This window comes from Bufo bufo, chromosome 5, assembly GCF_905171765.1.
Source record: "Bufo bufo chromosome 5, aBufBuf1.1, whole genome shotgun sequence".
Classification (NCBI taxonomy): domain Eukaryota; kingdom Metazoa; phylum Chordata; class Amphibia; order Anura; family Bufonidae; genus Bufo; species Bufo bufo.
The window spans coordinates 527788250-527809562 of record NC_053393.1 but is presented as its reverse complement, the minus strand read 5'-3'; the positions used below and the strand labels follow the sequence as shown (position 1 = coordinate 527809562).

At 45.8% G+C, this 21313-nt stretch overlaps 1 protein-coding gene across 1 annotated transcript in view; it reads right to left on the bottom strand.

The window, feature by feature from the left end:
* HEPACAM2 (HEPACAM family member 2) overlaps positions 1-15303 on the bottom strand; it is a 113466-nt gene extending 98163 nt beyond the window's left edge. Inside the window, exon 1 of the mRNA XM_040431194.1 lies at positions 14983-15303. Within this exon, the coding sequence (XP_040287128.1) occupies positions 14983-15046 (64 nt within the window). The 5' untranslated portion in view covers positions 15047-15303. The remainder of the gene's footprint in view (positions 1-14982) is intronic.
* Positions 15304-21313: the final 6010 nt, after the last annotated feature.

Here is a 21313-nt window from a genome sequence, read left to right as displayed (position 1 = left end):
TGGACGTACCCATAGGGGGGCAGTCACACGACCGTATCCGTTTTGCAGAACACAAATACCGGTCTTCTGTATCCCGCATTTTCCCATTTCGCTATGTAACAATTGCCTATATACCATATTTTTCGCTTTATAAGACGCACTTTTCCCCCCTAAAAGTGTGGGGGGGGGGGGCAGGGCCGGCGCTTCCATAGAGGAAAGGGGGGCAATTGCCCCCGGGCCCCCGAGTCCTTAGGGGCCCCCCGCGCCGGCCCTCAACTACCTATAGTCAGGCAGGACAGTCAGTGTCACACACTGAGATGAGCGCTTCCATTGTGGAAGTGTTCATCTCCATAGTCATCTGTATCGCCGTCCTCAGGACAGAGATACAGATGGCTGTGCAGCAGGGCAGGGGAGGGTGAGGTGTGTCCCTTCCCCTTCCTCTAATAGGCTGCAGGCACTAGGCCGGCAGCCTATCAGAGGCCGGCGCAGGCGGCGCAATGAAGTCATCGCGCCACCTAAGCCCTGAGCCGTACAGCGCGGGACACAGGCCGGAAGAGGCCTGCATCGCATCGCTGCCAAGGAAGTAAGTATAAGTGGGTTTTTTTGTCAGTACTGGTGGCTACTGGCACATGATGGGAGGCTCTGGCTACTGGCACATGATAGGGGGAAGCCCTATGGCTACTGGCACAATCTAGGGGGGCCTATGGCTACTGGCACATGATGGGGGGCTCTGGCTACTGGCACATTATAGGGGGGCCTATGGCTACTGGCACATGTTGATGGGGGGGCTCAGGCTACTGGCACATGATAGGGGGGCTATGGCTACTGGCACATGATAAGGGGGGCTCTGGCTATTGGCACATGATAGGGGTGGCTCTGGCTACTGGCACATTATAGGGGGGGCTATGGCTACTAGCACATGTTGATGGGGGGGCTCAGGCTACTGGCACATGATAGGGGGGCTATGGCTATTGGCACATGATAGGGGGGGCTCTGGCTATTGGCACATGATAGGGGGGGGGGCTCTGGCTACTGGCACATTATAGGTGGGGCCCTATGGCTACTGGCACATGTTGATGGGGGGCTCAGGCTACTGGCACATGATATGGGGGGGCTCTGGCTACTGGCACATGATATAGGGGGGGCTCTGGCTACTGGCACATGATATAGGGGGGCTCTGGCTACTGGCACATTGGGGGACATCTATGGGGTCACTTGTTACTGGCACATTATTGGTGGGCACTATAGGGGCATCTACTGAGGCCACAAAGAACGGTTATTTTATATAGGGGCTCTGTATAGGGGCATTTTATACTGGGACACATTATGGTGGGTACTATGGGGAAGGGGACAGAGGAGCACTATGGGGTCATCTACGGGTGCACTGAGAAGGGGTATTTTATACTTACAAGTTATGGGGGACACTGTGGGCATCTACTGGGGCACTATATATGGGGTATTTTATACTGGCACATTATGGGGGCACTATGGGGACATTACCTCAACTGGGGGCATTACAAGGGGGTATTTTTTGCACTGTCACATTATAAGGAGAATTATTTCTACTGGGGGGGGGCATTATGGTGGGCTTTATTACTCCCCCATGGTATGACCCCCTAGTAGCAGCACCAGCCTCTCCCTGCTCTGCTATCCCTCTGCCCCTTCTCCAAATCCTTATTATGAAATCTTTCTCATTAAGATAAAGCACAACATCAGCTCCGCCGAGCCCCCGGCCAAAGTGTGGAAGTGGCGTCCGAGATCCCCAAGGGCCGAGCCAAGTAATTGTAAGTTGTCATATGAAATATGTTTGTTATACACATATAGCCTACACTGTGCCACACAATATACAGTTTCTTCTGTCAAAGTCAATCAAGTGTCATGGGGGGGCCCTTATTGTTTTTCACCCCAGGACCTCATTTCATCTAGAACCGGCCCTGGGGGTGGGGAGGGGGGGGGGGGAATGGGAGTGCGTCTTATAAAGCGAATGGTGCAATTTTTTTATGCTGCACAGCGCGGCCTGCAATGTATCAGTTGCAGTAAACCTATATCACGCGGGGTGGGAGGAGGGGCTGTTGCACTCGCGGTGGGGCCCGGTGCAGTCACTGTACTCTATTACACCGGGCCCCGCTCACAGCAGTCTTCATATGTAAAGTCTATTTATTTCATGCTCAAGCAGTGGCTCTGGTTTGTTAAATTAGCGTAATCGTCTGTAGTAGTACTCACTATCAAAGCAGCAGGCAGGCCGGCAGCGTAATGTCACTCACTCGGTCATGCTCCCCCCACTTCATTAATGGTGCGTCTCATCATCAAGTGCGTCTTATAAAGCGAAAAATACAGTATATATTTTTTGCATTGCCGCAGAACAGACATACAGATGTGGACAGCACACAGAACCTTTTGCGACCCCATTGAAATGAATTGGTTCGCATTCAATCCGCTAAAAATGCGGATCGGATGTCGACTGAAAATACGGTCGTGTGAATGCCTCCTATAGAGGAGCGATCACCTCTCCTGACCTATCTGTTTAGGTAGGTACCTGCATACCGAATATGATGCCAACTCTGGAGCATCTATTCTAAGAAAGCTCCAGGAGGAATAACAGAGAATTCTGCATTATGCTGTTCCTCTGTTATTCCTCCTGTAGATGTATGACTAAGGGCTCGCAAAAAATAAAACACGTCCTATTCTTGTCCGTTTTATGGACGAGGATAGTAGTGTTCTATAGAGGGCAGGACGTTCCATCCCACAAACTTGCGGACCACAAATGGTTAGGGTTGTTTGCTTGTGCCCTAAATTGGGAACCGGCCATTATCATTCCTCTTGTCTATAGAGTGCATCCGACCAGGAGAATGGTAACGCCTAGTTTACTACATTTCCTGGAGGAGTATCAGAGGAACTGTATAGTGCTGAGTTCTAAGTAAATTTCAAGAGGATACAAGCATTCAGTAGAACAGACATGTCAGGCGAGGGGACAGATGAGGCTCTCGCAGTCTTCCATCTGCAGATGGTACTACAATGGAGATTAGGTTGTAATCCCGCCGGGTGCGTTACCTGTCATTGTCCCGTATTACCTCATTAACTGTAATGGCAACAAGATGGCGTATTCCTCTGGGTAAATATTACTCAATACATCTGTGTGCGGGGATGTGATGACGAGCCCCACCCCGTGCAATGGAGGCCGGTGATCAGATCACTGCAGGGAGCAGCTCTCCCGCGGTTCAGAAACTACAACTCCCAGAATGCTTCATTCCCTTTTATAGGAGTTATAAGAACAGACCAGCATGTTTGCATGCTGGGAGTTGTAGTTTCACAGCAGCCGGAGTGCCGAAGGTTGCCGATCCCTGGAATAGAGGATCCTACACACATCGGTGTACCGCTAACCACCGTACAAAGCACTGGCGTTTTCTTCCATACCAAATGATTTACGCTGTTTCGGACACGTGGATCTCTTTCTTTTCCCCAAAAAAAAACACCTGAAAAAAATGTCAGCACAAAAAAGTCACTAAGGCCTTGTTTACATTTCCGTTTTTCCAAGTGTTTTTTTAATTTTTTTTACTGATGACCTATTTTCTGGATAGGTTATCTGTATGTGATCGGTGGTGGTCTGACACCCGGGACCCCCGCCGATCAGCTGTTTGAGAAGACAGCCGCGCTCGCAGTAGCGCCGCGGCCTTCTCCCTGCTCACCAAGCGCAGCGCCGTACATTGCATAGTGGTTGCGCTTGGTATCGCTGCACGCCCATTATAGTATACAGCAGCGCATCAAAAATGCAGGAGGGAAGGGGATCTGCTTTAACCCCTTCAAAACTCTGGGATTTTAAGTTTTTTGCGTTGCCGTTTTTTTTACTCCCTGATTTCCCGGAGCCATAACTTTTTTATTTTTCTGTTCACATAGCCTTATAAATGCTTGTTTTTTGTGAGACAAGTTGTACTTTTTAATAGCGCCATTTAATATTGCATATCATGTAGTGGGAAGCTGGAAAAAAATTCCAAATAGGGTGGAATTGGTAACAAAATGCAATTCGGGCATAGTTTTATATAGTTTTATGGTTTTCATTTTCACTCATTTCTCTATGCGGTAAAACTGACCTGTTAACGTTATTCTCTGAGTGACCACGATTCAAGCGATATCACATTTGTATAATTTTTCTTGTGTTTTAATGCTGGAAAAAAATAAAAACTTTGGAAAAAATGTACTTTTTCACCGCATCGCCATATTCTGACCTACATAACTTTTTATATTTATGTCTATGGAGCTGTGTGAGGGCTCATTTTTAGCAGGGTGATCTATAGTTTTTTGTGTCTTTTTGATCACTTTTTATTACATATTTTTTTTAGGAGGTGAAGTGACAAAAGAACTTAGAATTGCCCATTTTGATTTTCGTTCTCCCTTGTGTTCACTGTATGGGATAAATGAGTTTTTATATTTCGGGTGTTTTGGGTCTCTGCAATGCTAATGACCTTTATTTGAATTTTTATATATTTTTCATATTGCTAAAAACTTTTTTTTAACTTCTTTTTACACTTATGTTAACCCCCCTTAGGGGACTTGAACTTGCTTGTCCCATAGACTGCAATACATTACTATCATAGACATTAGCCCTGGGTATCTGCTTGCACACTATAGGAAAGAGAGGCGGCCTATATGCGCTCTCACGGCCGTCGCTGCTAGATTATAGGGCGGTCGTAACCATGGAAACGACCAGAGTATAATGTAATGGAAAAATGAATCCGGCCAGCAAAGGAGGCAATATGGCCAATCACAATACATTAGTCAGTGCCTGGTATTAACTTCCTCTACATGATAAATGCCACTTGCTGAAGTGAGACAACCCCTTTAATTTTGGTGCCCGTAGGCAAGATCATGTAACTGCAGTGGTAGCCTGATTATTGATCACACACAGTGTTATGTGCCCGACTTGGGGAGTCAGCGGGCCAGGACTGAACACGAAGCTTCTGAGCTTTACCCATATGACACAATATATCTGCGCAGCTCGGTTATATCATGTGTCCTGGCGCATTTATACCGCGCCAACTAGCAGACTATTATCTGTGCAGGAGACCCTATATTAATTGCAGAATACAACTTAGTCAGGGCGGAATACCCTAAAGCAAGTGCAGGAATACCATATAGTCAGAGCAGGGTACCCTATAATCACTGTAGGATACCCTATAGCCAGTGAAGAATACTATATACTCAGTGTCGGATACCCTACAGTCAGAGCAGAATACCTTATGAATGCAAATTACCCTATAGTCAGTTCAGGATATCCTAAAGTCAGAGAGAATGCCCTATAGAGTCATAGCAGAATACCCTATAAGTGAAAACACCCTATAGCCGGTGAACGGGTGTCCTATCGTCAGTTCAGGATACTCTAGAGCAGGCATGCTCAACCTGCGGCCCTCCAGCTGTTGCAAAACTACAACTCCCAGCATGCCTGAACAGCCTACAGCAGGGCATGGTGGGAGTTGTAGTTTTACAACAGCTGGAGGGCCGCAGGTTGAGCGTCCATGCTCTAGAGTTACAGCCCAATATCCTATAGTGAGTGAAGAATACCCTATAGTCAGAGCAGGATACCCTATAGTTATAGAAGAAACCCTATAGTTAGTCAGAGCAGGATGCCCTATAGTCAGTGAAGAATACCCTATGGTCAGAGCAGGATGCCCTATAGTTATAGAAGAAACCCTATAGTTAGTCAGAGCAGGATGCCCTATAGTCAGTGAAGGATACCCTATAGTCAGAGCAGGATGCCCTATAGCCGGGGTCAGCAACCTCCGGCACTCCAGCTGCTGTGAAACTACAATTCCCAGCATTCCCACAGGCTCAGCTGCTCTTGCAACTCCTATAGAAGTGAAAGGAGCGTTCTGGGAGTTGTAGTTTCAGAACAGCTGGAGCGCCGAAGGTTGCTGATCCCCGCCCTATAGTCAGAGCCGAGTACCCTATAGTCAGTGAAGAATACCCTATAGTCAGAGGAGGATACCCTATAGTCAGAGGAGGATACCCTATAGTCAGAGGAGGATACCCTATAGTCAGAGGAGGATACGCCATAATTAGTGCAGTGTACCCTAAAGCAGAGCAGGAACCCTACAGTCAGAGGAGGATACCCTACAGTCAGAGGAGGATACCCTACAGTCAGAGGAGGATACCCTATAGTCAGAGGAGGATACCCTACAGTCAGAGGAGGATACCCTACAGTCAGAGGAGGATACCCTATAGTCAGAGGAGGATACCCTATAGTCAGAGGAGGCTACCCCATAATTAGTGCAGTATACCCTAAAGCAGAGCAGGAGCCCTACAGTCAGAGCAGGACCCCTACAGTCAGTGCAGGACCCCTATAGTCATTGCAGGACACCCTACAGTCAGAGCAGGACACCCTACAGTCAGAGCAGGACACCCTACAGTCAGTGCAGGACACCCTACAGTCAGTGCAGGACACCCTACAGTCAGAGCAGGACACCCTACAGTCAGTGCAGGACACCCTACAGTCAGTGCAGGACACCCTACAGTCAGTGCAGGACACCCTACAGTCAGAGCAGGACACCCTACAGTCAGAGCAGGACACCCTACAGTCAGTGCAGGACACCCTACAGTCAGTGCAGGACACCCTACAGTCAGTGCAGGACACCCTACAGTCAGTGCAGGACACCCTACAGTCAGAGCAGGACACCCTACAGTCAGTGCAGGACACCCTACAGTCAGTGCAGGACACCCTACAGTCAGAGCAGGACACCCTACAGTCAGTGCAGGACACCCTACAGTCAGAGCAGGACACCCTACAGTCAGAGCAGGACACCCTACAGTCAGAGCAGGACACCCTACAGTCAGTGCAGGACACCCTACAGTCAGTGCAGGACACCCTACAGTCAGAGCAGGACACCCTACAGTCAGAGCAGGACACCCTACAGTCAGAGCAGGACACCCTACAGTCAGTGCAGGACACCCTACAGTCAGTGCAGGACACCCTACAGTCAGTGCAGGACACCCTACAGTCAGTGCAGGACACCCTACAGTCAGAGCAGGACACCCTACAGTCAGTGCAGGACACCCTACAGTCAGTGCAGGACACCCTACAGTCAGTGCAGGACACCCTACAGTCAGTGCAGGACACCCTACAGTCAGTGCCTCCTCTGTACCCTGTCTAATTGTATTGAACATGAAGAGCGATCGCTGTAATATTTCTCAATAATTTGACGGCTTGTAATAAAACATAACCTCTGTTTTTTCTGGACTGCCCCCGTTGTGGAAGGCACAAACATGGTGAATTTGCAAGTTTAAATCGTTCCCGTCAGGTAAGACCAAAACACGGCAGGTAATGTTGACAGACAACAAAGGCCGGAGGTTTAGACTCTGAAACAAATCTTTTCTGGCGCCGCAAACACAGAAATGTGGAATGAGTGCAAAAGCCGACAACAATGCAAACCTGGAAATGATCCTGCCAACCCCATTATCCCAATACCTCACGTCGCACTCATAGGAGAAGACGTGGGCAGCTGTTTGCGGAGTACCCCCTCTATACAGAGCGGCCTGTGATAAAGGGTCCCTGAGAATTTTATTTCCCTGACTTTAAAAAAAAAAAACAGAACGATTCTGCAAAGTCATAAAAAGAAAAAAATGCAGCAGCAAAATTCTGTTTTTGTACATTTTTAAGAAATTCGAGGGGATAGAGGAGGGGCCTGCGTTCCAAGTCCTTATCTATTATCCATAGAGGAAAGTCTCTGGATGAACCAGTACCATGTAATTCCTGATTTCTCCTCTGGGGGTGCTGCAGTCTGCCGGCTTCACCAAGAGTTTACAGCCGATCACTGAGAGATCGGCTAATCATCAGAGAACAAAAACATATTACCCAAAGTAGAAAACCGGTGGTGTACTCATCATGAAGCCTGGCATTGAATGTCTACTGTTTCCCAACTTGAAACCGCAGCGTTTTCCTCCAGGCGCCACTAGAGGGAGCTCAGTGCATAGAGATTTTACACAGCTTCTGTTGAGTTCATTGGCAACTGCATACATTCCTAGACACTGAGCTCCCCGTAGTGGTGGCTGCAGGCAGCCATTTTTATAGTACAGGAGATTTAGATCTGCGCGGTGAAGATTCACCAGTGAATTTATGGCACTTGTCTGATGTAAATACTTAGAGAAATATGGTTTCAGGATGAGCGCTGTCTTTATGAAACATCTGTTCTGCTTTTTCCGACACAAAAATCAGGTAAACTGAGTGATGCAGAGCGTGACTTTCTTTTTTTAAGGCCTCTTTCACAAGACCGTTTTTTCCCCCCGGTTTTTGCGTTCCGTATACGGTCCGTTTTTGCAGAACCATCTATTGAAAGTTTTATGCCCAGCCCAATTTTTTCTAGGTAATTACTGTATACTGTATATGCCATACAGAAAAAGACAGAAGGAAAAAACGGACCGCAAAACGGAAACAAAAAACTGAACAATGGATCTGTGAAAAACGGACCGCAAAACACTGAAAAAGCCATACGGTAATGTGAAGGAGGCCTAACCCAGAATTCCCAAATAGTTTTTGAAAATGAGTTTGTTAAACCAAACAAGTCCTTTAAAAAGTTTAATTCCTTTAATAAGTTTAACCGCTTGCTGACCACCCATAGATTTTAAACATCCGGGCGGTCAGCATATAGAGTCAACAGCTCCAAGAGTGGGAAGCCATGACAGTGGTGCTCCCCATAGAGAAGGCTGGGATGGGTTTTTTGTTTTTTTTTACGCTCTTGCGTTCTCCGGCGCTGTATGACAAAAGAAAAAATTATAATAAAAAAAAATTTAAAATTTAAAATAAGAAAAAAATCTACCCCAACAGCACAGCTTCTAGCAATGTCCCTGGCAGACATAACACATACATCCACTATATCAAAATGACCGTTATAGAAAGCGGGGCATAATTTAAGAATGTTTTTTAGTTGTACTTTGTGCTAAAAGTTTGAAAAACAGACTTTTTTTCTTTCTTTTTAGCTGAAATTATTTAAATAACCGAACGGAAAAAAAGTTATCGCCTTCAAGGATGCATGTACTAAAATACTAAAATACTAAAAAAAAAAAAAAAAAAGGAAGATGCCCCTGGTCAGGAAGGAGTTAAATGGGCCAGTATTGAACTGGTTAAGTAATTAACAATTTGTGAGAGTTAATTGTTTTATGAGATCTGACCTATATATTAAGCATGGCTGTCCTACATCTTCTGGGACCCGCACCTATCTCCAGAACGGGACCCCTGATGTGAGCAGAGCAGGAGTGCACACAGTGTCTTGGACCCGCCCTCAGTGCACTTAACGGCTCAGGTGCATATGGATGAAAAGTACATTTTCTCCGGAATGAAGCAACAGAACCTTAAAGGGGTTTCTCCACCTCAGACAATGGGGGCATATCGCTAGGATATGCCCCTATTGTCTGATAGGTGCGGGTCGCACCTCTGGGACCCTCACTTATATTGAGAAAGGAGTCCTGAAAGTGGTGGAGGGCGCACTGCGCATGCGCAGCCGCCCTCTATTAATTTCTATGGGGCCGACGAAAATAGGTGAGCACTGGCTTAGCTATTTCCGTTGGCCCCATAGAAATTAATGGGAGAGGTGGCCACACGTGCACAGTGCGCTCCCATTCACTTCTATGGGGAGAGTGCTTGGTGGTGGCCGGACCCGGGGTCCTCCGGCCACCACCTTCCCCGCTCTGTACTTGATATAAGTGTGGGACCCACGACTATCAGACCTAGCGATATGCCCCCATGGTCTCAGAAAGGAATACCCCTCTAAATTAAATGTATCATTACAATCAGCTGAGATAGCCCTGGGTTACCAGTGAATTTCCTGCTGACAGACTCCCTTCCTCTAGGGCCTCTAGGCCGTCATCTTCTATTTCATTTACCCCGTGTCACGGACTTAATTGAAAGCAATAAATGGCCTTTGACTTTGGGTACTTTCACACTAGCGTTATTCTCTTCCGGCATTGAGTTCCGTCCTAGGGGCTCTATACCGGAAAAGAACTGATCAGGAATATCCCAATGCATTCTGAATGGGGAGCGATCCGTTCAGTTTGCATCAGTTCAGTCACTGTCAGGTGTTTTGGCCGGACATAATACTGCAGCATGCTGCGGTATTATGTCCGTCCAAAATGCCTGATCAGTCACCGGAATGCCGGATCCGGCATTAATTCCCATTGACTTGCATTAGTGCAAGGACGGATTCGTCCTTCCGGCCTGCGCATGCGCAGACCGGGAAAACTGTGAAAGAGACTGCAAGACGGCTCCATCCATCCGCATGACAAGCGGCGAGACGGATCCGTTCTTGCAATGCATTTGTAGACGGATCCGCACAAATGCTGACACGGATCGGCGGATTCGGCAGGCAGCTTCGACGACGGAACTGCCTGCCGGATCACACTAACACTAGTGTGGAAGTACCCTAAGGCTACTTTCACACTTGCGACAGTGTGATCCGGCAGGCAGTTCCGTCCTCGGAACTGCCCGCCGGATCCGCCGATCTGCCGCTGACTGCATTGCAAGGACGGATCCGTCTCTCCGCTTGTCATGCGGACAGACGGATCCGTCTTGTATCTTTTTTCCCATTTTTACCGATCTGCGCATCTGCAGGCCGGAAGGACAGATCCGGCACTAATACATTCCTATGGGAAAAAATGGCGGATCCGTCCTTCAGGCAAGTCTTCAGTTTTTTTAGCCGTAGATAAAACCGTAGCATGCTACGGTTTTCTCTTTTGCCTGATCTGTCACAACGACTGAACTGAAGACATCCTGAACGGATTGCTCTCCATTCAGAATGCATGGGGACATACCTGATCAGTTCTTTTCCGGTATAGAGCCCCTGTGACGGAACTCTATGCCGGAAAAGAAAAACGCTAGTGTGAAAGTGCCCTTAGGCCCCTTTCACACGGGCGAGATTTCCGCGCGGGTGCAATGCGTGAGGTGAACGCATTGCACCCGCACTGAATCCGGACCCATTCATTTCTATGGGGCTGTTCACATGAGCGGTGATTTTCACGCATCACTTGTGCGTTGCGTGAAAATCGCAGCATGCTCCTCTTTGTGCGTTTTTCACGTAACGCAGGCCCCATAGAAATGAATGGGGTTGTGTAAAAATCGCAAGCAAGTGCGGATGCGGTGTGATTTTCACGCACGGTTGCTAGGAGACGATCGGGATGGAGACCCTATTATTATTATTTCCCCTTATAACATGGTTATAAGGGAAAATAATAGCATTCTGAATACAGAATGCATAGTACAATAGCGCTGGAGGGGTTAAAAAAATAAAATAAAAATTTAACTCACCTTAATCCACTTGCTCGCGCAGCCGGCATCTCTTCTGTCTTCATCTTAGCTGTGTGCAGGAAAAGGACCTGTGGTGACGTCACTACGTTCATCACATGGTCCATCACATGATCCATCACCATGTTATAAGGGAAAATAATGAAATCTACACTACAACTAACACAAACCTGAACTTCTGTGAAGAAGTTCGGGTCTGGGTACCACAGTCGGTTTTTTATCACGCGCGTGCAAAACACATTGCATCCGCGCCATAAAAACTGTACATCGGAACGCAATCGCAGTCAAAACTGACTGCAATTGCGTACCTACTCGCGCGGGTTTGCCGCAATGCATCGGGACGCATCCGAACCTAATCCGGACGCGCTCGTCTGCAAGGGGCCTTAGGCCTCTTTCACACGGCCGTATGGCTTTTTCAGTGTTTTGCGGTCTGTTTTTCACGGATCCGTTGTTCCGTTTTTTGTTTCCGTTGCGTTTTCATTTCTGTTCCGTTTTTCTGTTCCATTTTTCCGTTCCGTTTTTCCGTATGGCATATACAGTATACAGTAATTACATAGAAAAAATTGGGCTGGGCATAACATTTTCAATAGATGGTTCCGCAAAAACGGAACGGATACGAAAGACATACGGATGCATTTCCGTATGTGTTCCGTTTTTTTTCGCGGTTGCGGACCTATTGACTTGAATGGAGCCACAGAACGTGATTTGCAGGCAATAATAGGACATGTTCTATCTTTCAAAGGAACGGAAATATGGAAACGGAATGCCTGCAGAGTACATACATAGGAGGCCTTAGGGTCCATGCAATAATTCCCTGCATTGATCACAGAGGATCCCGGCAGCAAAACTAGGAGAATGGTCACAAGGTTTGAGAGGAAGACGGTAAACCTGGGACCTTTTGCCTACAGATCCCTTGACCACAGAAGGAGGTCACATAAGGCAATCACATAAGCCTTTCTGCTGCCCTAGGCGAAAACGGCGTCCCCCCCCCCCCCCCCCCCCCCCCCCCAATGCCAGTTTCTTACCTAACCGCTTTGCCACAATGAAATCGCTCATTGCCCATGGCCCTTGCTTTTGCCTCTACCTGGTTCTTGCCCCTACCTCGCCTTATTGGTAGTGGCTTGTAAAGCATCACTGCCCTGTATGATATACGAGTCCCTGTGCAACCGACCCCATGACAGTCCTGATCCTCCGAGCACCCAAGGACTATCAGCAAACCTGTGAAAATGGTGGCAGTGTCCACTGTGGGGTGCCGATGAGAGACAGAGGGAACGCCTTCTCTCTAAACCACTTAGATGCCGCGGTCGCTATTGAATGTGGCATCCAAGGGGTTAGAACATCTATGTCGTGGCATTGCCCAGTGTAAAGTATAATCTGCAGCGTAATCTGAAGCTACTACTACTCCCAGCGTGGCTTGTGTGGCTGCAGAACCTGAATGATATTTTGTCTACCTAAAAAGAGAAAATAAAAGTGTAACATGAAGCAGAGGAGTGAAAGGGAAGAATTGTAGCCGCAGTCGTTAATAATGTACAGAGGATTACTGCAGGGCAGCAAACAACAGGAGCCTTTGTGAACTCATTGTCACATGGGTGACAGATGTGGTCATTGTTGGGACAGCAATCCCGTGCGTGTTAACCCCTGTGTTCTGCTCCCCTGAGGGCTCACGTCCCAGCATCATGTCCCCTATACGGCATCCTCCGCATGAATTCTGAGATTATCCTCTAAGGGCTCATGCACACGACCTTATGTATTTTGTGGTCCGCAAAACATGGATCTGCAAAAGAAAAAAAAAACGGATCGCATCCGTGTGACGTCCGTGTTGCATCCGTTTTTTTTTTTTTTTTTTGAGGATCCATTGTAACAATTCCTGTCTTTGTCCACAAAACGGACAGGAATGGGACATGTTCTATTTTTTTTGGGCGGAACAGACGCGGAGTCATTTCCGTTTTTTATCAAGCCCCATTGAAATGAATGGTCCCGCATACGGACCTGTAAAAGAACAGAACGCAAACGGAAGAAAAATATGTTTGCGTGAATGAGCTCTAAACTGGCTGGTGGTGAAAAAGGAAATACTCTGGAAGTCAGGCAGAACCAGTATGGAACTAACCGCGCCATGGTTAGAGTAGGTTCCCACTTAAACAATAAACAACATGTCCTATTACCTTGTCGCGGTAAGTGGGCCTATGCTCTTTGATCAAACTGTATACTAATTGCCTCTTAATAGTGCACAGCAAATGATTGATAACAGTGCTGTATAGCCATGTCTTATCAAAAGAAATGCTGAAAATTTAAAACAGTTGTTATATCAGAAGCATAGGAATGAGGATGTGCGATTTAGATTTTCTCTACATATCAATACAACATATGGAAATACACGAAAAATGTGCCCGCCCTACAAAGCGTCAAGTTGTTTTTTATAGGGCTGCAGGCACGGAGCCTTATACCGACTATAGCGTCAGCGTTCCAGAAACACAATCAAATTCCCAGCCAATATCAGTGCAAATTACAGGGCAGAAAAGCAACAATAAAATGAAGAAATCTATCCAAATATGAAAACCGCACAAAACACCCAAAATGTGCCAAACTAGTCTTCACGTCTGCCAAGGAGCCGCATTCTAAAAGCGGATTGTCTGCATCTTCATATATCTATGAAATCAAAAGCTGATAACAGCGGTCTCCAACCTGTGGCTCTCCAACTACAAATCCCAGCATGCATGGACAATAATATTATAGATAGATACGAGATAGATGATAGATAGGAGATATATAGATAGATATAAGATAGATAGATAGATAGATAGATAGATATTAGATAAATAGATATGAGATGGATAGATAGTTTCAAAAATACATCCTTAATACTACAAATATATACTTTATACTTATATAAATATTTTTATAGAATAATAACAGTTAATAGATGGTTACACACATATAGTATATACAGCGTATAAGTAAATACTATGTATACTGTATATATAATAATACTGCACACACATATATAGTATATACAGTGTATATATAAGTAAATACTATGTATACTGTATATATAGGAATACTGCACACATATAGTATATACAGTATATAAGTAAATACTATGTATACTGTATATATAATAATACTGCACACACATATATAGTATATACAGTGTATATATAAGTAAATACTATGTATACTGTATATATAATAATACTGCACACACACATATATAGTATATACAGTGTATATATAAGTAAATACTCTGTATACTGTATATATAATAATACTGCACACACACATATAGTATATACGGTGTGTATATAAGTAAATACTATGTATACTGTAGATATAATAATACTGCACACACACATATAGTATATACAGTACAGTATATAAGTAAATACTCTGTATACTGTATATATAATAATACTGCACACACATATATATCACTCTGTAGAAAGTATAAGTATTTTATCTTTACTTTATGCTTTTGTTGCCATCCAATAATAACCTTCGGTTCTAATGCTACAGAATAATAAACCCATTCATAACAGACTTAACGTATCCTAACACTGTAGAACCAGAAATCCCAGCATGCCACGTCAGACGCAAGCCTGTAGGATTGCTGGGTCTTGTAGTTCCCTACAGCAAGTCTGCTTCCAATCTCCCCGATTGCCTGTCGGTTCATGTCTCTGCAATCCCAATCCAGGTGACCCTCCGTCCGGTGGCCGCACGCCCCTTACCTAATGGCAGGATGAGGCAGATGCTGCACCTCAGCGAGGAGTTTGGGCAAGAGAGCCGCTCCATGGAAGCATCCTGTCCCCGACAATTTGTCACTTGGCTGCGAGTGACTCCTGAGGACGACAGCTGAGGCTCCTGTATTTGTCAGTCAAATCCGTCTCTCCTGCCTCTTTATTTGCATTTGAGCACACGGCGCCTGGGAGAAGGAGGAACACCTGCTGCTGGGCGCCTGTTTACCATCCTCTGCCCGGCCAGCCCCTCCGCGTTCTGCCTTTAATAGAGGGTCCCGGTATAAACCAGCCCCCTGCGGCCATGTGCTGACGAGACCGAGCCCAGCAGGCTTACACTCGAATACTTGTGCTTCCACCCTGCGCAGCAGAATGTCATTATCCCACACAGTCCAAATAACAACTCGCTGTGTACACTGAAAACAAGAGTAGGTAAATAGGGTTTACATGGGAGACATCACCATATAGACAGAAGAGAGCGTTAACATATGACTGGGGGGTCCGCAGACCCCCGTCCGCACATGTCATGCTCATCCAGCATGAGGCTGTCACCTTCTCTCTGGCACTGGCAGATAGGTACGTTTAAAGGGATGCCTATAGCCTATACGGGAACTCATGCACACAACCGTTAGATGTTTTTGCGGGGCGTAAATTGCGGATCCACAAAAAAACTGCCATGTACATTCCGTATTTTGCAGAACGGAACAGTCCCATCCTTGTCCGTAATGCGGACAATAATAGGACATGTTCTATTTTTTTTTTTGGCGGAACGGACATACGGAAACGGAATGCACATGGAGTCATTTCCGTGTTTTTTTTATTTATTTTTTATGGACCATTGAAGTGAATGGTTCCGCATACGGGCTGCAAAAGAAACGGAACGGACACGGGAAAAAAAAATTCCAGGACTAGAATATTGATAACCTATCCTGTATACCTATCCATCCATATCCGATCACTGGGGGTCCAACTCCAGGCACCCCCACGATCAGCTGTTTAAAGAGACCACTGCGGCCTTCTCGCACATTAACAAGTGCAGCGCCGTATATCTATAGTGGCTGTGCTTGGTATTGCAGCCCAGAAGCATTCACTTGAATGGGACGGAGCTGCAAATAGGCCATGTGACCAACGAACGTAACGCCACTGGCCTCAGAAGAGGACGGAGCACCACAACCTCTTCAAACAACTGACCGGTCAGACCACCACCGATCAGATATTGATGACCTATCTTGAGGATAATAGGACATCAATATTCTGCTCCCAGAAAACCCCTTTAATGAAGGGTCCTTGTCTCTTGGCTAAAGTGGAGGGTGGTTACAAAGAGCGTCTCTTGCTCTGGAGGACCCGCCCTGTCCTTTATTACATATACAGCACATCCATTTTAATAGAAACTGTGCAATACTTAATTTCCCCTGTGGTGGCGCTGTGGAGAAATTAAACACGACCAGGTTTCCTAATATTTTCCAGTTGATTGTTGGGGGGGGGGGGGAGGGTCCCAGTGTGGGATAAAATAGCAATTACAGACAGCTAGCAAATTAGAGGCGTATGTGAAGGGGGCCAGTCCTTATGGCGGTTAGTTCAGGCCTGTGAGTGGAGTACACGGTCCCTGCTGAAGAGCGGTCAGTGGTAGCAAGCAAGAGGCAGCTGGCATCACAACGGTCCCAATGAGGGCACAGACTTAGTCAGAAGCAATAGGTTAAATAGTATGATGTCTCTTTAATGGGGTTTTCTGCAAGTGCCCACAGCCTGCAACCATACCTACCTGCAGGGACGGATGGGCCATAGACCTTACAGGGAAATTTCCCGATTGGCCGATGCCCAGGGGGCCGCCTGGGCCCTCGTCATGGCCGGCAAGTGGAAGTTTTTGGGGGTGTATTTTGTGCTGCTGGCAGTATTTTGTGATGGATGTGGTATTTGGCTCTGTTGGGGTGGTATAATGTGCCACAATATGGTATTGCTGGCCCTGCCTTCCATCAAAACGGTCCCAGTCCGCCCCTGCTTACAGCTCCCCGCCGCTCCCGTCCTGCTTGCTGCCTCTGCTGCCCAAATTTTCCGGTCCCCATACTGTTTATGTCCTGTGGTCATGCCCTTTCACCACAAGCAGCACGTCACCATTGAAGCCAGTCATCGGCTGGAGCGGTGTAAGTGACTATGCCCATGCTGCTCCGGATGCCGGGAGCGGAAAATGGAGAAAGTAGAGGTGGAGAGCAGGTCAGTATTAATCTTCTGTTCCAGGGGGCAAGCTGTGGGCACTTGATAAAAAAAATTATTATTACCAGAATACCCCTTTAAGGGGCAGCAGGCTTACTCTCAATTTTTCTGGAATTGCACCCAAATTCCCTGGGTTACAACACTCTGTGTGTGAGTCTCCCTGTGCGTGGCGGCAATAAAGATGGCTTTTCCGCTATACAGGCTATGTTAATTCTCCTCGTGGCGTCTCTTCAGGTCACGGTATGGCTTACCTCCTGACACACTTATAACTCTCACTCCGCACTGGAGCTTCCAGGTCGTGGCATCTCCTTCCTCCCAACTCACTGTGCACCCTTTGCATTGCCTCACAGCAGGGGCCATAGATCCAGGTGGCATCCATCCCAGGGTCCTTAAAGGGGTTATCCAAATCTGTGTTATGCAAGAGGGTAGGTCACCGTCACAGGCTGCTATTGGCTGCATCCCCCCCGTCAATAGATGCTGTGGTCTGCACGCTGGGGACCAGGTAAGTATTCTCTGTCTGAGGGGCCCGGACATTGTGGGTGGGTTTTCCAGGTTTGGATAAGATTTGTTTAACCAGTCCCTCTTAACAGGTGGTGTTTCTGAAGATTGGAGAATGGCCAGTGATGTACCCATTATCCACTGCAAACTACAGACCAGTGAGCCTAACATCTGTAGTAGTAAAAATAATGGAAGAAGATCACTGACCGCCTAAAAACCAACAACCTATTGGACCCAAAACAGCCCAGATTAAAGGAGGGCCGATCATGTCCAACTAATCCTATTGGTTTCTTTGACTATGTCACAAAAGTGTTGGATGAAGGAGGTGCCGTAGATATTGCCTACCTGGATTTTAGCAAAGCCTTTGATACAGTGCCACATAATAAGCTGACAGATACTTACTGAAGATTGAACTTATTCCCTGTATAGTCCAGTGGATCCGCAGTCGGCTGTTGGATAGATATCAGAGTGTTGTTGTTAATGGGGTACATTCTGAGGAGAGACGAGTCACAAGTGGTGGACCTCAAGGATCCGTCCTGGGCCCTATTCTGTTTAATATCTCAGCAGGCGACATAGGAGAAGGTTTGGTAGGTAAGGTTTGCCGATTATCACAAAAGTGTGTAATAGGGTTGATAGTCCTGGGTGCCCCTTCCCCAGGACTATCAACCCTATTACACACTTTTGTGTAAAGTTTTACGGGCCCTTTACACGGGCCTAGAATTGAAAAGATCATTGTTAGGCCTCTTTCACACTACCGTTTTTTGTTTTTGTTTTGCGGTCCGTTTTTTGCGTTCCGTATACGGTCCGTATACGGAACCATTCATTTCAATGGTTCCGCAAAAAAAACGGAATGTGTTCCGTATGCATTCCGTTTCCGTATTTCCGTTTTTCCGTTCTGTTGAAAGATAGAACATGTCCTATTATTGCCCGCAAATCACGGTCCGTGGCTCCATTCAAGTCAATGGGTCCGCAAAAAAAACGGAACACATACGGAAATGCATCCGTATGTCTTCCGTTTCCGTTCCGTTTTTTCTGAACCATCTTTTGAAAATGTTATGCCCAGACCAATTTTTTCAATGTAATTACTGTCTACTGTATATGCCATTCGGAAAAACGGAACGGAACGACGGAACGGAAACGGAAACACAACGGAACCAAAAAAACGGAACAACGGATCCGTTAAAAACGGAACGCTAAACACTGAAATGGACATACTGTAGTGTGAAAGAGGCCTTAATGAGCATTCATAGTAAAGCTCGTTAGCGATGATCTGGCGGTGTAAATGTACCGCTGATTACCAGATGAACGAGCGAACTGGGCTACAATGGTGGAGGGTCTTAAGCATAAAACATACTAGGATAGAGTTAACCCCTCCAAGACCAAGAAATTTTCTATTTTTTTTCTTCATTTTCGTTTCTTTTACTCCCAGCCTTCCCAAAGCTATAACTTTTTTATTTTTCCATTTGCAAAGCCATATGAGGGCTTGTTTTTTTTGCGGGGCAATTTGTAATTTTGTAATGGCCCCATTTACGGTTGCATAAAATGTGGTGGGAAGTAGGAAAAAAAAAATTCCAAATGGGGTGGAATTACAAAAATATACACAATTCCACCACAGTTTTATGGGTTTTGTTTTTACGGTGCTCTCTATGCGGCAAAACTGACTTGTTCCCGTCATTCTTCTTCGGGTCAGTACGATTACAACGATGCCACATATGTATAATTTTTCTTGCATTTTAATACAAACAAAAAAAAAAAAACTTGGGAAAAAGCTAATATTTTTCTTTGAATTGCAATATGCTGACCCTTACAACTTTTTTACTTTTATGTGTACAGAGCTTTGTGAGGGCTCAGTTTTGCGGGGCGATTTGTACTTTTTATTGATACCATTTTGGGGCGTGTATGACTTTTTGATCACTTTTTATTACACTGTATCGGCCATTTTGACTTTTTTCCCCTATTTGATGTTTGCCGCATGGGATAAATATTTTCATATTTTAATAGTACAGGCGTTTTCGCAGGCGGCGATGCCCATGATGTTTATTTTTTTATTGTTTATGTATTTTGATTTGAGAGAAGGGGGGTGATTTAAATTGTTTTTTTTAGTTTTTTTAATATTTTATATTTTTAAAAACATAATTTTTTATACACTTTATAGTTCACTTAATAGTTCCCTTTAATCCTCTCCTTTCTTATCCTCAGCTGTGTCATGTGACCAGCACTCTGATCTCCAACTGACACAGGACAGGACGTCAGTTACTTCTCTATTGATTCCTATGAGACTGACATTGAGGCTCCCGTAGGAATACACAGAGAAGCTGGCCTCCTGTCCACACATAAGATGCTGTGTTATTTGGAGAGTCAGAGTGCTGGTCACATGACACAGCTGAGGATCAGAAGGGAGGTTATAACTCACAAAATACATCTTTAGACAAACTTTGTAGCCACCTGCTTGTATAGCTGTGGATAGGGTTCCCAGTCCCGTCAACTTATGTAGTACAAATCACAGCAAGAAAATTTGTATAGGTTGGTTGTGTTTTTATTCCGAAAAACTTTTTTGGCCGATAATTCAGCCTCCGTCAGGCACTGTGCCGCTGGAGGGTAGAAGATGCAGAAGGAGTAGACCAGATGTGGGAGAAGGGGGCATAACGCCGCCTGTAGTAGATGGTGTAAGTTTCCGCATTTCACGTTTTTCGGAATAAAAACACAACCAACCTATACAATTTTTCTTGCTGTGAGTTGTACTACATAAACTCACAAATACAGTCACTGGTAAGAGGATTACCTTCACTACAGTTTACATCATGCGTCTTTCTAACAGGTCACAGAATAACATTTTTTGTGGGAGTTCTTCTTTAAATTGTGCCCATGACAATATCATCCCTCCTGATTGGCTGAGCCTGACTGCAAGGCATTATGGGCAAGCCCGTTTGGCGTCATTGGACCCTCCTCCATCTTCTCTGCCCTGCTGTGCTGTCTTCTGATCTGTAATACGGCAGACACCAATTCGCCCAAAGCTAATCCTAAAAACTTCAGATTTGCATGAAAATTCATAACAAATTTGATTTGTTAGAACTTAATGGCTCATCTCTAACTTTGACCCTTAAATGATTCTGAATTGCTACCTTAATAAGGCCAAGTTCACACTTCAATTATTTGGTCACTTATTTCCATCAGTCAGGGTTCATGCACACGAGTGTAAGGCCTCTTTTAGACGGGCGTTGCGGGAAAAGGTGCGGGTGCGTTGCGGGAACATGAGCGATTTTTCCGCGCGAGTGCAAAACATTGTAATGCGTTTTGCACTCGCGTGAGAAAAATCACACATGTTTGGTACCCAAACCTGAACTTTTTCACAGAAGTTCGGGCTTGGGATCGGTGTTCTGTAGATTGTATTATTTCCCCTTATAACATGGTTATAAGGGAAAATAATAGCATTCTGAATACAGAATGCATAGTACAATAGCGCTGGAGGGGTTAAAATAAATAAATAAATAAATAATTTAACTCACCTTAATCCACTTGATCGCGCAGCCGGCATCTCTTCTGTCTCTTTCTTTGCTGTGTGCAGGAAAAGGACCTGTGGTGACGTCACTCCGGTCATCACATGATCCATCACATG